This window comes from Epargyreus clarus, unplaced genomic scaffold, assembly GCF_041222505.1.
Source record: "Epargyreus clarus isolate Ecla_fem2 unplaced genomic scaffold, WU_Ecla_fem_2.2 ptg000033l, whole genome shotgun sequence".
Classification (NCBI taxonomy): Eukaryota; Metazoa; Arthropoda; class Insecta; order Lepidoptera; family Hesperiidae; genus Epargyreus; species Epargyreus clarus.
Genome location: NW_027332238.1, coordinates 5323459 through 5340472, shown reverse-complemented (window position 1 = coordinate 5340472; position 17014 = coordinate 5323459). Strand labels below are relative to the sequence as shown.

General features: G+C 34.9%; 1 protein-coding gene and 1 non-coding gene across 2 annotated transcripts; both read right to left on the bottom strand.

Annotated features, from left to right (window-relative positions):
- Positions 1–328: 328 nt before the first annotated feature.
- On the bottom strand, positions 329–521 carry LOC140755696 (U2 spliceosomal RNA). The gene has a single exon (XR_012103830.1). It is a non-coding gene; the product is annotated as a U2 spliceosomal RNA (small nuclear RNA).
- A 1743-nt stretch (positions 522–2264) lies between these two features.
- Ccs (copper chaperone for superoxide dismutase) lies at positions 2265–15953 on the bottom strand. Its single transcript, XM_073090737.1, has 7 exons — positions 15818–15953; positions 10314–10406; positions 9678–9789; positions 7304–7479; positions 5572–5727; positions 4237–4340; positions 2265–3667 (listed from the first exon to the last, which is right to left on the bottom strand). The coding sequence occupies exons 1-7, from the start codon at positions 15830–15832 to the stop codon at positions 3436–3438; spliced, it is 888 nt and encodes a 295-aa protein (XP_072946838.1). The 5' UTR covers positions 15833–15953; the 3' UTR covers positions 2265–3435.
- Positions 15954–17014: the final 1061 nt, after the last annotated feature.

The window sequence follows — 17014 nt, the reverse complement described above, 5'->3', positions numbered from 1 at the left end:
ACGATATTTTGAAATTTCGTAATTTGCTTATTAAAAAGGAATAATAACCTATTGATATTATTATTATTTTAAACCGCTGAATAGTTTGAAAATGTTACCGATTATCGATATATCTTAATTTTATTCGCAATACCAACGCCGATATCGATATTTTAATTTATATCGACACATCGATATATTTTTTCACTTCCTAGTTCCTACATCGGACGACATCCTTATTATGGATTATAATTAAATGTACTGGATCCATTGCAAAACGCTCAAGTGCTATTTGTATTAGCACAGTATAAGGTATATCCTTAAACTGTGGTATTAGTTTTACAGATTATTTATGTGGGCCGATCCCGGCGGCACTGCAATGCCGGGCCGACCCGCGACGGGAGTGGAGCGAGCCCCGAACATCCCGTCAAGTCACAAAAATCAGTTTAATATACTGGTCCCGACATGCGGGAACTTTCAGATATTAAGCTGAAAAGAACAGATACTACACTTTGATCTTAGCCAAAAGGCCGAGAAGCGATACCATATTCGAAGTCCCGTGAGGTTTTATACAAGCCACGTCGTGTTCTCAACAGCGTGATTCAGAAATCCGAGGTAAAATGGTATAGCGACATCTAGTGTCAATCAGTAAAAACTCATAAAAATCGCCCTCTAGCGGGACGCGTATTAAACTGATATAATAGTGACGCATTAGATGGCGCTGTTGTTAATTATTAATACGTTAACTATGTAATACTAATAACAATAACATTTTTAAATAGACACCAATAATAATAACTTATTACTACTTTCAAGCAAATGTTTTTTGTACTATTGAAATATATCAAATTCTATTCAGCTGTTCGTACATTTTAGACTCTTATTTGTAGTGCGCTAAGCGGACGAACAAAATATAATTGTTCGAATATTATAAATTTATCGCCAAAAGGTTATTTCTTCGTCAATTAAATACATAACTTTGTTTTCGTTATCTAAACAGACGAATAGCTGTGATTTTCGTCTTTACGCCTTAACGGAAGCAAAATAAGTGCATTATTATAATTATGTTGAATATTTAGAAATGATTATCGTGCTGCGAATTTAATTAATTAACATTATCTACTTTAATGACTAATTGGAAAACTAGGTGCACTAACGACTTGGGTTACCTGTGATGTTAGTTTTAAGCTTATACTTAATCACACAAAATTATTATTCGGTATTTAGTAAACTCTATTACATAAATTAGACCCAACCGGTTACACCACTATATATATTGTTTATAGTTGTAATTCAAGCCAAAATATCTGGAAAAATAGCTATATACTCATAAAATAAAGTCACATGACGTAAATTTTTAAATATTTTTGTTTTAGTTTCCTTGTCAAGCGATAAATACACTATTTATTGATTAAATACTAATTAATATACTATTATATACTAATAGGGATAATAGATATAATAACTTAAGGGATGCATTTTCAAAAATCAATTTTTAATATTCATAGTGTTAGCAATATATTCAAATTATTTAATTATAGTATTGTTTTAATTAATTATTTTATGTTATTTTCATGATGTGTTATTTTTATAATAATAAGTGGTCATTTCTATAGTCACTGGCTGTATGGGTTATACGATTGTGTGCATTAGTATAAACAAAGAAAAAGAACGCGTTTGGCGCGAGACTTGTATTTTACGCGGGAATAATAAAAGTTGTAAATTGGACCAAGAAAATAGTTTATTAACAGTCATAGATTAGTAAAGATTACTCACTCCTAACAAGAAAATGTTCCCAGTTTTGAGAATTGAAATAGTTGCGTAAAAAAGTTTTGTCACGTCTCCGTTCTAAAATGTCCCTAAAATATTTGAAATAATTATTTATTTATTATGTAAATTACGCAGTATTACTTATTTATTCATAAACTTTCTTTAAAAATGTTTTTATTTGTCATGAATTCAAAAAAAGAACTTACTAATAAGCCGTTTGTGGCTTCATTCAATTTCAAGGCGGCGAAGTATCTTTACTAATCTATGTTAATAGTTAAAAAATTGCAAATGCCACAGTTATAACTAGGTTCAATAAATATATCATTATTATTATTTATATTATCTACATACTATAAGTAAATTTTGTGAATATTTTCCATTTCATATTTTTATCAGTACTTAATAATTTTATTAAAATTACTTTTATTGCGAAAATATGATATAAATAATATTAAAAACAACAAATGAATTTCAAATTATTTATTACCAACAAAATATACAAATAACAGTAATTAAATTACAACTTAAAACCGTTTTATAATAAATAAGTAACTTTTATAATTAAAACAAAATAATAATCATAAGACAAGTTTTACATTTTTGTTATAATATAGAAGTAGCAGACGAGCATGCAGTCCACCTGATGGTAAGCTACTGCCGTATGGACATCTGTAATCAACCTCAGATAAGATTATATTCCTATCTTAGGTCAGTCACAAGCATTGCTATTTCGGACTAAGCTGGAACGCCTCGGATAAGTATGTCTCTTACCACACTACAAACCAGAACACAGCAGCGCTACACTGCTGTTATAACAGAAATAGGTGTGACGGTGGTGCCGTCGGAGTCAAACCACAGAGGGTTCTACCTTCAAAAGCATATCTTGCATAATATTATTATACGCTAATTAGATAAGCTATATTATTGGGTGATTATTATTACTGTATGGAATGTAATTGATGTAAATATTAGAAAATGTGAATTGATCTTAATTTATTTAGATTATTATTTTTTTATTGTTGTATTAATTTAATATTGTCGAAAATAAGAAACTACCATTTGAAACGTATTTTCTTGATAGGACAAAACCTTTGTTTACATTTTGGACACCTAATTATGAATCAGACTATAGTAAGCTTGTGGCCGATGACAATAATTGTTTCTATCCCTCGGGAATAGAACTTTTTTCGGGATAAAATCTCGGGACAATATGCATGTTACAGAAATTGTCAAATACCGATGTTCAGTAGGTCTTTTCACATTGACATTTATTGACAAAAGTTGTCAATTCTTGTAGTAGGCAGGTTGTCAAATGTTTCTGATGAAATTCGACAATTTTTGTACTATGAAGATTGTCAAATGCAATGTTTTGACATCGACATCTTTGACATTTTTTGACAAAATTTGAAAATTTTTGTAGCATGCAGATTGTCAAATGTTTTGACATTGACATCTTTTGACATGTTTAGTTGAAATTTGATAATCTGTATACTACAGAAATGGTCAAGTCCAATCTTTGGTAACCAAAACATTAGATACATAGATTATTAATAACATACATCAATTAAAATCCACCATTTCCCAATTAAACTTTACAACACAGCTTTGCACATCATCCGTCTCTCTCTTGCAACATCTTTGCGCATCTCCCGTCTCCCTCTGGCAGCAAGCTCTCCCATTTCCCAATTAAACTTTACAACACGGCTTCTGCACCTCAGCCTTCTCTCTCTGGCAACACTGTTTTACATCTTGCGTCTCTGTCTTACAACACGGTTTCTGTACATCTCCCGTCTCCCTCCGCCCGCGCCCCGCGAGCGGCCTCTCCCTCTCGTCCCACACCACCACACCGTCACACGCACATATGCGTTTCGGATTTTGAAAAACACCCGCCGACCTAGCTATTATGCCGCAGGCGATGCTGAAAAACAAATATTATTATTATTATTAAAACGTTACATTTTGGTAGCAATTGTTAGAAGACACCATCTTGAAAAAGGGTTTTTAATTCCAGGAAATTATATAAATTTTCATAGGACAACAACAGAAGATCCGTTTCCAGTTCCATCCGAAACTAGGACAAACACCTACGCTTCGTTTCCAGTTCCGGCCGAAACTAGGACAAAAACTCAAGTTTCGTACTCGGTCCCGGCCGAAACTAGGACAAACACCTACGCTTCGTTTCCAGTTCCGGCCGAAACTAGGACAAACACCTACGCTTAGTTTCCAGTTCCGGCCGAAACTAGGACAAACACCTACGCTTAGTTTCCAGTTCCGGCCGAAACTAGGACAAACACCTACGCTTCGTTTCTAGTTCCGGCCGAAACTAGGACAAACACCTACGCTTCGTATCCAGTTCCGGTCGGAACTAGGACCAACACCTAAGCTTCATTTCCAGTTCCGGCCGAAGCTATAACAAACACCTACGCTTCGTTTCTAGTTTCGGCCGAAGCCAGTTTCGAACGGTCAGTTGTAAAAATAAATACTCACGTAGACCCACTGTCTCCGTTGATCTTCGACAGTGGACTCGTCCCGCGACCGAGGTCATCCCTCCTCTCAGTAATGGCTATAGACCTCCCCACTATGTCCCAAACCTGAAAAAACAAGAAATAACATTATGTTTATTATACGGGCCGAATATTTCAAACGGGCCATCATGGTGAAATCTAATCTAAAATGCCGAAAGGTGTTACAAGACCGATTTTGATAAAAATTAAAACTGCAATAGATTATTTAACAATATATTCCTAGTCAGTTTATTGACTAAACATTTAGTTTTTATGACCTGCAAATCGATGAATTCGAGTATTATTTCTAAGATTACTTATTTTTTTTAATTTTTTTTTTATAATATAAGAGTAGCAGACGAGCATGCAGTCCACCTGATGGTAAGTGGCTACTGCCGCCCATGGACATCTGTAGGTATTGAAGGTGGTAGAACCCTTTGTGGTTCGACTCCGGCGGCACCACCGCCACACCTATTTCTACCTAATAACAGCAGTGTTAAGCGCTGCTGTGTTCCGGTTTGAAGGGTGTGGTAAGGGAGACAGACTTTTCCGAGGCGTTCCAGCTTAGTCCTCAGGGGTAGCGGCGCATCTGTGGCCGACCTCAGATAGGAATATATATAATCCTATCTGGGGTTCATTACAGATGTCCATGGGCGGCAGTAGCAACTTACCATCAGGTGGACTGCATGCTCGTCTGCTACTCTTATATTATAAAAAAAAAAAAAAAAAAAAAAAGAAAAAAAAAAAAGTCAACCCCAGATAGGATTAGATATTCCTACCTGAAGTCGGCCACAGATGCGCCGCTACCCCTGAGGACTAAGCTGGAACGCCTCGGAACAGTCTGTCTCCCTTACCACGCGCTTCAAACCGGAACACAGCAGCGCCTAACACTGCTGTTAGGTAGAAATACGTGTGGTGATGGTGCCGCCGGAGTCGAACCACAAAGGGTTCTACCACCTTCGTAAATTCATCTTATTCGTCTTATTGCATGTATATGCGGAGCGGAGAAATTCAGCTTATCGTGTGCTCCGTGAGCTTAATAGATGGCGCTGTATAATTAACATTACATTCAGAATCCAGGCAAAACATGTAAATCTTATATATAAAATTATCGTGTCACAACGTCAGTTACCGTACTCCTCCGAAACGGCTTTACCGATTTTCACCAAATTTTACATGCATATTCAGTAGGTCTGAGAATCGGCTACTATTTATTTTTCATACCCCTAAGTAATAAGGGTTGTTCACCCTTAGCATTTTTTTATTTATATTGCAACACAACGTTTGCCGGGTCAGCTAGTTATATATAAGATATTACCTTAAGAACATTATCAACTATACGGAACGTCGCACGTCCCCGTTCGTCCGCTACGATGTTTCCGAGGTCCCCAGCGTGGCGTCTGTCCAGGGGGTCGGTTGGACCCCCGTGGGGAGACCCGTGGGGGTTGTAGTGATCCCCTATGGTGCTGCAACCCTTGAAATAAAAAATAAATTAGTTCAAAATAAATTTTCTAATAAGTTTTTAGTAACTTTATTTTCGTCGTTTTTCTCCTAAGAGCGCTTTTATTTGATACCAATATAATGGGGATGCATAAAAATTGTTGGTTCACTATTTTAGGGGATCTACCTAAAATAACTAAAAAACATATGTTATATGAGCAGTGATAGCCTAGTGGTTAAGAAACTCGGCCTTTTGATCGAGGGGTCGTAGGTTCAAATTCCAGGCACGCACCTCTGATTTAAAATGTATGTGCGTATTACAAATTAATTATCACTTGCTTAAACGGTGAAGGAAAATATTGTGAGGAAACCTGCATACCTGAGAAAACATGTTTTCAAAGGTATGTGAAGTCTACCAATACGCACTTGTCCAGCGCGGTGGACTATGGCCTAATCCTCATTCTGAGAGGAGACCCGCGCCCAGCAGTGGGACAGTAATGGGTTAATGATGATGATGATGATATGTTATATAACTGCCTGTTACAACAAATTGATTTTAATAAACGCTTAAAACGCTTTCTACACTCACAGCCCCACACTAGGATTCCCTGTGTCGTGGATGCCATGGACACACACATAGACAAATACACAAACACCCAGACCCAGAAACAGAAATCTAAATTCATCATTTAGATTTCTGTCTGGCCGGGGATCGAACCCGGGACCCTTTGCGCGTCAGACCGGTATGGTGGCCGCTCCGCCACACGGGTCGTCATTGATTTTAATACAATTGATTTAATACAATTGATTTTAATACAATCTTATAACCTATTAACAACTAATAACTTATTCATCAATAATAATAACTTATACATAACTAATTAATTAATCACTAATATCTTATTAATAACCAATAACTTTTGAATAATAACTTATTAATTATCGCTTGCTGTCACCAATTCCTGATACACTTAACTTTGAAACATCAGAGACCAACCTGGGACTCAAACCTCAAACCTTCCAATCGATAACCCTTCTTATAACATATCTAATACGCACTTACGTTCATCTTACTTTCAATTTATTTCTGCACATCCTAAAGGTTGACTGGGAGAAAATTCAATTTAGCATTAAGTCCGCCTTTTGCACTACAACTTTATTTTTGTTAATAAAGTATAAATAAATAAATATCATCCTGGGACTCAAACCTCGAACCTTTCAATCGAGAACCCTACTTACAACCACAATCTACCACTCTGCCTGGGACTCGAACCTGGGCCCTCCCACTATAACCAATGACAATTTAATAATAACTGATTAATAACTAATCACACATTAATAACTAATATCGCATTAATAACTGATTAATAACTAATAACTCAGAATGCATTAATTACTAATAGCGCATTGACAACTAATATCGCATTAATCTCTGAATAATAACTAATATCTCACAACGCATTAATTACTAATAATTCATTAATAACTAATATCGCATTAATAACTAATATCGCACCAATAACTGATTAATAACGCATTAATAACTAATAACTTACTAACTATCACTGGCTTTGGCTAGGTTTTGGCCAAACCTGGGTCCTCCCACTCACCTGGCTGAGGTCCCCGGCATCGTGCACATGTAGCCCATGCAGCCCCGGCCGCAGCCCGTCCACACTGCCATCAGCTATCAGGGCACCGTCCGGCGACTCCTGGAACCTGACCACTCCCAACACACCACCCTTGCAACACACCTGGCTGGACACCATCGCGACCGCTGACTGGGTTTCTGTAATCAAAATACAAAAATATTTTCAAAAAAGTATTTTAATTACAAATCCCCTTAATTGTTAAGACATTACTTGTAGGGTTAATAGGAAGATTGAAGGTGATAGAACCCTATGTGGAAGCAACAAAGAAACATGCAGACCGTAATCAACCCTGTCTGTAATCAACCCCAGATTCCTACCTGAGGACGGCCACAGATCACCGCTACCCCTGAGGACGAACCTGGAACGCCTCGGATAAATATGTCTTTTATCACACCTTTCAAATCGGAACACAACAGCACTACACTGTTATAACAGAACTAGGTGTGGCGTGACGGTGGTGACGCCGAAAACAACAGAGGATTGTACCACCTTCAATAAAATGAAAGGGTTTTCTATAAACTTCTTTTCACTACGCTTTTATTAGCTTGACCTGCATGTATGTATCTAGCTATGTATGTACCAGAATCTTAACTTATTATTATTATTTTTTAACCAGATGATATTGCAATCTGTCCCTATGGACATTCAGCAATCTTAAGGGCGAGTGGTATTGTGCGTACACAGGTCCTGGACTACTCTTTTTTTAAGTCTTCTGGTGCTTGGAAATATGTCATCCATAAGATGGGATGCTAATGTATTTGGATGACTTAGTATCGTAAGTTTATATATATGTCGGAGCAAATACGGCAGTTCTCCTATTATAAAATGAAATGATTAAACACCTGAGGTAAAACTACCTGCATCCTCAATAGAAAAACAAGTGCACGTGCGCCGGTCCTATAAAAAGGGCCGTACTGGCGACATCTGGACATTACTGCTCGAGCTGTGGAACAGTGCAGACCTCCTTAGGACGTCGTTATGCTGCCCGAAGAATAAACGAAGCTCAACAATTCTGGTGTGGTTTGCTTTCGAAGGTTTCATCGAGTCATTCATCAACATCATAACAATAATTATGACGTCAGCGGTGCTGACGTCACGCCTTTTTAAACTGTTACTCCGTTATATATATATATATTTTTATATTATAGGAGTAGCAGACGAGCTTGCAGTCCACCTGATGGTAAGTGGCTACTGCCGCTCATGGACATCTGTAATCAACACCAGATAGGATTAGATATTCCTACCTGAGGTCAGTCACAGATGCGCTGCTACCCCTGAGGACTAAGCTGGAACGCCTCGGAAAAGTCTGTCTCCCTTACCACACCCTTCAAACCGGAACACAGCAGCGCTTAAAACTGCTGTTATTAGGTAGAAATAGGTGTGGCGGTGGTGCCGTCGGAGTCGAACCACAAAGGGTTCTACCACCTTTAAAATATGTTGTATGTTGATGTTTTGTCCCTTATTTCTTCCTTAATGGTTCTAATACCCAGTTCTCGGTGGAGTCTTGCGTTTGTTATATACGTTTACTATCATTCTTAATAGTTTAGATTGAAATCTTTGAAGTATTCCCAAGTTGGAGTTGGCTGCTGTTCCCCACAGCTGAATTCCATAGGTCCATATTGGTTTGATTATGGTTTTGTAAAGGAGCAACTTGTTCTCCATTGAGAGCTGACTGTTTTTATTGATCAGCCAGTACATTTTTCTGACCTGCCGTCCTAATGCTAGGCACTTTGTATAAATGTGTTTTCTCCAGGTTAAACATCTATCGAGATACATGGGAAGATTTAGCTTCATTAGATTGTGGAATTTGGACACCATTTATAGTTACAGGTGGACAGATCTCTCTGCGAGTCGTAAATGTAACCTGTACAGATTTGGATTCATTTGCCTTAATACGCCAGTCCTTGAGCCAACCTGCATTTTATTTAGGCTAATCTTATCTTATAAGAAAAATATTGTTTTGTCAAGACAGGCTCTCAGGTACGATCCCCGGTCAGTCGAAATCTAAATAATGAATTAAGGTTTTCTACTTATGGATCTGGGTGCTACTGTATTTGTCTCTGTGTATCTATAGCACCCACCATACAGGGAGTTCTAGTGTGGGGCTGTGAGTGTAGAATGTGTCTTACTTTTATAAAGCTTCCTTAACACACGCTTCAAACCAGAACACAGCAGCTTAACACTGCTGTTATAACAGAAATAGGTGCGACAGTGGTGCCGGAGTCGAACCACAGAGGGTTCTACCATCTTCAAGCCATTGTCCTTAATGGCAATGCATCTGTGATCAACTTCAGGTCGTGGGACCCTTAAAATATATGAATAAATATATAAATACCTCCAAATCCTTGCAACACCGCCCTCTTCCCCGATGTCTTAGCCACCATATCTAGTACCACCGTGCTTGGTAGTGTGGTCTCCACCATAAAGGCACCATCTTTAAATACTGCCTGAAAGTAAGACAAGTTATAATGTAATTTTACGGTGGTAGAACCCTATGTGGTTCGACTGGAGGCACCATCGCCACACCTATTTCTGTTATAATAGCAGTGTAGCGCTGCTGTGTTCTGGTTTTACGTGTGGTAAGGGAGACATACTTATCCGAGGCGTTCCAACTTAGTCAGAGGTAGCGGCGCCTCTGTGGCCGACCTCAGTGTCCTCCCCGAGACTTTGATTCCTATCTAATCTTATCTGGGGTTGATTATAGATGTCCATGTGGCAGTAGCCACTTAACATCAAATGGACTGTATGCTCGTCAGCTACCCCTATATTATAAAAAAAATTAAGGGTGTGATAAGGGAGACATGCCTATCTGAGGTGTTCCAGCTTAGTCCTCAGGGCTAACAGCTGTGGCCGATCTCAAGTAGGAATCTACTGCTATCTGGGTTTGATTATACATGTCTATGGGTGCAGTATCCATTTACCATCAGGTGGACTGCATGCTCGTCTACTACTCATATTATAAAAAACTTACCTGCTTTACATCGTCTTGTGAATTCAACTCCTTCAATGTCTTTTCGAGAACTCTTTCGTCCGGCTTCGGCCCCAGATCAACTAGAACTTCTAACTGTAAGTAAAAGGTAACAATTTACATATATTTGTAACTAGAGTAATGGTATAATAATAATAATAATAATAATAACATTTATTTGCATAAATAAGGTACAATTTAGATATTTCATGTATACAAGTCCTCTTATTTTACCTAATGAGGCATGCAAATTACAATAGCATACGTAATATATAATTATTACGTACAAGTCACTATGATCAAAAAGTTAATAGTATTAAGATAGGAAATGTCATGTCAATATAATTATTCAAAGATTTAAATTTATATAAACACACCTTAAGCTGAGACGTGCAATATAGATACAATTATAATTAATAAATCTATTAATAAAAAAATAAATATACAGTTATACTCATGTTACGATAGATATTTTGTACATTAATATTATAATAAAACAATTATTCATTACAATTCTTATTTTTTCACATAGTTACAAGTTATTATTTGTCAAATAGATCATTTGTAGAGTAGAATGTCCTTGCTATGAGCCATTTCTTTAATTCTTTCTTAAATCTATCAAAATTTAAGTTTTTTATGTCTGTTGGCAATGCGTTATAAACTTTAATGCACATAGAGTAACAATTTCTCTTATAAAAAGCTGTTTTTGGCGTTTTATGATACCCTAGCCTATTTGCAATTCTCCTTGACTTTGAGTTATATATGTCTTTAGATGTTTTAAATTGATCTGGATTACTTTTCACAAATTTGCCTATTTCAAAAATATACATGCTTGGTAGAGTAAGAATTTGGTATTTTTTAAATAACGGTTTGCATGATTCATGAGGCGCGAGACGGCAAATAGCACGTATGCATTTTTTTTGGATAATAAATACTCTATTTATATCAACTGAGTTCCCCCATATTAGCAAGCCATAATTTAATACAGAGGAAACATACCCGTGATATGCCGTGAAGGCTGTGCTTAAAGAGACCGTTTGCGACAAACGACGTAGTACATATACAAATTGATTAAGTTTTTTGGAAACATATTGAATGTGTGCTTTCCAATTACATTGCTCATCTATCTGTATACCTAAGAATGTAGCTCTATCTATTTGTTCTATATTTACGCCGTTGTAGCTGACGTTTAGTCGTCTTATTGGTTGCTTATTATTTGTAAAGCTTAAAATTTTAGTTTTATTTAGATTAATTTGTAGGTTGTTACTATTGAGCCATTCTATTATTAATGTCAATGTTTTATTTATTTTAATGGTGTGATTGGTTATGTCATAATTGTTTAATTTGTCCGATGTCACAACTACAGAAATGTCATCAGCATACAATATCATTTTATTATCAGTTATGGAAGGGAGATCATTGATATACAATAAAAATAATAATGGTCCGAGTATGCTTCCCTGCGGCACACCACTAGTATTATGTCGATACTTTGAAGTATATGTAGTAAATTCGGCTTTACCATTGATATTTTCAATTTCAACGCATTGCCTTCTATGTTTTAGATACGACTCTATCCATTTAAGGGCCGGTCCTCGAATTCCAAGGTTTTCCAATTTTTGGGACAAGATTTTATGGCAAACAAAATCAAACGCGCGCGTCATGTCAATAAATAAAACAGTTGTTAGCTTTTTATCATCTACATTGTCTACTATTGTTTTAACAAGATCGTAGCAAGCTGTGATTGTAGAACTACCTCTTTGAAAACCATATTGCTCCTTTTTTAGGATTTTGTACTTAATTATAAATTCAATAAGGCGTTTATACATGGCTTTTTCTAATATTTTAGCAAATATTGGAATCAAAGTTATCGGTCGATAGTTAGACATAGAGGTTCTATCAGCTTTCTTGTGTATTGGCTTTACTATGGATTTTTTTAATTTTTCAGGGAAACACCCATTTTCAAAGGATAAGTTTATTATATAAGACAGTACACCCGATATTTGATCTCTACATTGTTTTATTACTTTTGTGGTGACGTCATCATAACCAACTGAATTTGTATTGTTTAGTGAGCGTATTAATAATTTAACTTCATCGGGTTCAGATGGTCTTAAAAATATGCTGTTGGATATTGAAAATTTGTTTGTATTATTTACCGTGCATTCTTTATTATTAGTCAATTCTATAAAATAGTCATTAAAATATTGTGCTAGGTCTGTTGGTTTCTTTATTACTACTCCATTTACATTTATCTCTTTGATGAGTCTGTCCGGTTTTGTAAGGTCGTTTTTTATTATTTTCCAAGCTGAACGACACTTATTTTTCGAATGTAAGATAAGTTTATTGTTACAGTTCAATTGAGATATTCTGATGCATTTTTTTAATAGATTATTGTAGGCTAAAAACGTATTTTTATTACATGTTGTTTTATTTTTATAGTATCGCATTTGGAGAATTCGTTTTGTCTTGCAACTAGTTTTTAGGCCCTTGGTGATCCATTTAAGTTTTTTCGTCCGATTATCAACTTTTACTCTTATTTTCGGGAATGTTAAGTTGTATAACATTAGAAATTGTTCGTGAAATATATTAAAAGCCATGTTCACATCAGTTTGCTGGTACACCTCAAAGAATTTGATGCTGTTTAGGTAGTTGGAAAATTTTTTTAAATACTCGTCACAGTAGTCTCTCTTAAAAATATAGTATATTTTTCTTACATTTTGTATAGATTGTCTAGGTATTAGGAGCATTTGGGCTGTGTCATGATCCGATAGGTTTAACTTTAGTACTTCTCCTTGTGCGTTTGGTATGTTACTAATTATTTGATCTATGCACGTTGTTTTTCTTGTCGCTATTTTAATATGTAACGTCATATTGAAATTCTGGGCTATGTTTATTAATTTGTTTGTGTCGGTTTGACTTTTTAAAGTATTTATATTTAAGTCGCCTGCTAGTACAATTTTTTTTCTTTCTTTGTTGGTTAAAATATGTAGAAATCTCTCCAAGATATTAAAGAATAGGTTTACGTTTGATTTCGGAGTTCTATATAAACATACGATTATTAGTTTCTGGGACGGGATCTCGATGCCACAACATTCAAATACTAAATCCGTAGCGTATTGTTCTGCAATATTTATTGTTTTGTAGTCTATGCCCTTTTTTACCAGAATACATACACCACCGCGTTTTTGCTGTGTATTCCTGCAGAATACTGACCCTAGGGTATAGCCATGTATAGTTATATTTGATTCGCAGTTTTTCTCTATGAATGTCTCTGTGACGCAAATAATGTCAGGATATTTTCTAGTCTCGAAAAGTTCGGTTAAAGTAATTTCTAGTATATATTTTTTGTTATTTATACCAGCAATATTTTGGTGCATTATTCGAAAACTACTATTATTTTTATTCACGAAAAAACTGTTTAGACGAAGGGTTACCCTTAGTTAAATTATTGAATTGCGGGTCGTTATTATAAGACTGGGATTTTTGAGTATTTTTTCGTTTGTTAAGGGGAAAATATGCGGTAATTTTAGATTGAACTTTTTTACATACATTACTGTTACACCCGGACACTGTTTTTTTATTTTGTGCTTTGAAGTAATCAGTAATTGTAGATTGTTGTTTAAGGCGATTAACAGGTTTAATTTTAGCATGAGAGACTCTCCTTTTAGAAAAATTTAGATTGCTTTTTTTGTCTCTCTTCATAAATCCGAGAAATCTGGAGTCATAGTCAATTTGGTCTATTTTCCTGTTTAAACTTATACACATGTTCAGTAGGTAGTCATAAGATATTAATGGATTACAATTTAAGAAATAACAATTTTCTGCATAATAATTACAAGTCATTTTGATTGCCTGATTCAGCTTACACTCATTTAGGTTTAAGTTATTTTGCACACTTAATACAAGTATTGGACATCGGTTATTCATTAGTTTAAGAAAATTGCTTAACGCGAACATAACTTTATTAGGATCCTTGTCGTTTTCGCCTATGCTTATTATGATGCGGTCGTCCGATGTAATAGTAAATGCTTCACATGTCTTGAGGATTTCTTCAGAATCTGCACCTGGTTTAATAAAAGATGTCACCATGTATTTTGTATATGGGGTATTTTTCCTCGAATGTATTAGTTTTTGTGACAGTCCGATGCATTGATCTCCTCCAGCAATAAATATCGTTTTATGATGAGGTTCCTTAACCAATAAATTGGTGCATTTACGTTGTTGAGATAATAGGTTACACGGTTGTTGACATTCTTCTCTTACAGTTGTTTCCATGGGTTGAGTTATATCTTGATGATTTATCTTATTATCAACAGGTTCATTGAATATTTTTTGTTCCGGTTTCAGTCTGTCGCTCTGTGTAGTAGCTGGACTGTCATTTTTATTTATTGAGCCTTTTTTTGTTTTATTTATGGATCTCTTACGATTACATGTGTCCTTTTTTGCAGAAGTTGAAGTTGGAGTTTTGCAAATATTTTTCAATGATGATATTTGTCTGTTTAGATCGCTTATTTGTTTTTTTAAATTGATATTTTCCAAGATCATGTTGTCTAATTCATTTTGTGTACTGCATAAGTTCGCGGCCAACTCTTCGTTCTTTGTTTGTAGTTCGTTGATTACATCTAGGTCTAGATTTGTCGACAAATCCAAACTTCAGGTATATTCATTTATGAAATATATTTTACATTTTTTTATTTATAACTAGCTGACCCGGAAAACGTTGTGTTGCCATATACTTAAAAAAAAGTTAAGGGTGAACAACCCTTATCACTTAGGGGTATGAAAAATAGATGTTGGCCGATTCTCATAGATACCGGATAAGCTCAAAAAATTTCATTAAAATCGGTCAAGCCGTTTCAGAGGAGTATGGCAACGAAAACTATGACACGAGAATTTTATATATTAGATACTTCTTCATTATATTATGTTAATAAGAGTATATTTAATTGCCTGTAAGTAGCAGTTTATTCGAAACTATATAAAAATAAAGAAGGATAATATAGTTTACAGAATACGATGTCATAAAATGGATTGTCAGAGAAAAAAAAATGGAGGTGAAAGAATTTTTTATTATTATAGTATTTTAGGAAGCTTACACTAGTTTTTACCCGCGGCTTTGCTCGCAGTCAGTTTTATGTATCCCTCGGGAACGGTACTTTTTCGGGATTAAAGGTATAGTCCCCGCCAAACTGCTAGTCCGCTCTGAACTTGTTGCGAGCAGGTGTAGTCATACAATTTGCTATGGCGACGCGATTCATTTCTATGTTCAGAGCGGACTAGCAGTTTTACGCGGACTATACGCTATGTCCTTTTCTGAACTGACAACGTGTGTACAAAATTTCATGACAATCGGTTATATTTAAGGTTTATTCTAAAAGTGTAACAACACATTTGCATTTATAATAATAAGAAGGAAGTAAAAAGCACTGTCATGTTTTTTATTTTTTTTTGTTATCGTTTTAAATTACGAAAATGTTAAAGAACATTTTAAAGAAGTTTCGTACCTTGGAAGCCACCATGTTGTTAATTCTTCAATTACGTTTTATCTTAAAATGAGTATGCACTTCAAGTTACCGTACTAAAGTTTTTATGAATAAACAATCTTACATTTTCTAGAAATAAAAACAAATACACATGACGTTGACAATGACAGTTTGTACCATGTGACGTGTGACGTAATAGTAAAGCTACAGTCAAATGAACGACAAATTTATTAGCGGATTGTCTAGCGTAGCGACAAAATTTTAGTTTGGATTTCTTTCAGCGGGTTTATTAGGTAATATTGTTTTTCTTTGGCAGGATATTACAGTTTTAATATGAATAATGTACCAGTGGGTAAATAGGTAAATATTCGTACGTTGCTTGCAATTTGCCATTATTTACTATTATTTTAATTTTAATTATATTTTAATATTCGTAAAGATATATTAATACAAATATGTTGCTGCGCATAAAGTATCACTTACTTTGACGTTCATAATAATAAAAATAACAATATATAATACCAATCAATTGCATGTGTTTGAATGAAACCTTATTTTATGATGTTTTTATAGTATAAGTATGGTAAAGATTATTGATTCTATTCAGCCACTGTTCCAAACAATATATAGTGATACCATAATTGGCTACTTGACACTTTTTGGAAAAGTGTTGTAATGAATTAGTATACGTATTATATATGCCTTTCATTGATCACTTTTTCGAAAAAAGGGCTATTTATTAATAAAAAACAAAGTTTCTTTACGGTGAACGGAACGTCGCGTTAAATCAGGCGGTCAAGTGTCATTTTGTGGCGAAACGTTATTATACTCATATACTTCATATTTTATTGTTATAACTGTCAAGTACCCAATTAATTTTCAAAACTGGGAACAAAATTTTAATAAATATAAAAATCAAATTAATGAAGTGACATTCAAATGTCTTCACTGACATTTCTTATCTTTTAAAACAATAATGTATCTATATTAACAACTTTTTACTTATGAATTGTTTTTAATCTAGTGGATTGATCTATATATTTACGCGATTTTTAGAATATTTCTAAAAATAACTTCAGGATTGTTTTAAGTGGTTTTACAAATATTTGCAAATACTCCAAATAAGTATATCAAATTAATTTTACAAACTTTATAATGTAAGTGAAAAAAACAATAATCATTTACGTTCATATTACAATAAGATTACGAAAAACTTTT

What these genes read in the sequence shown, in the direction of transcription:
- Ccs (XM_073090737.1), bottom strand. An exon ending in CACAAGACGATGTAAAGCAG is followed by an intron (nt 9,790 to 10,313) that starts GTAAGTTTTTTA and finishes TCTTACTTTCAG; the next exon opens with GCAGTATTTAAAGATGGTGC. An exon ending in GGTGTTGCAAGGATTTGGAG is followed by an intron (nt 7,480 to 9,677) that starts GTATTTATATAT and finishes TTTTGATTACAG; the next exon opens with AAACCCAGTCAGCGGTCGCG.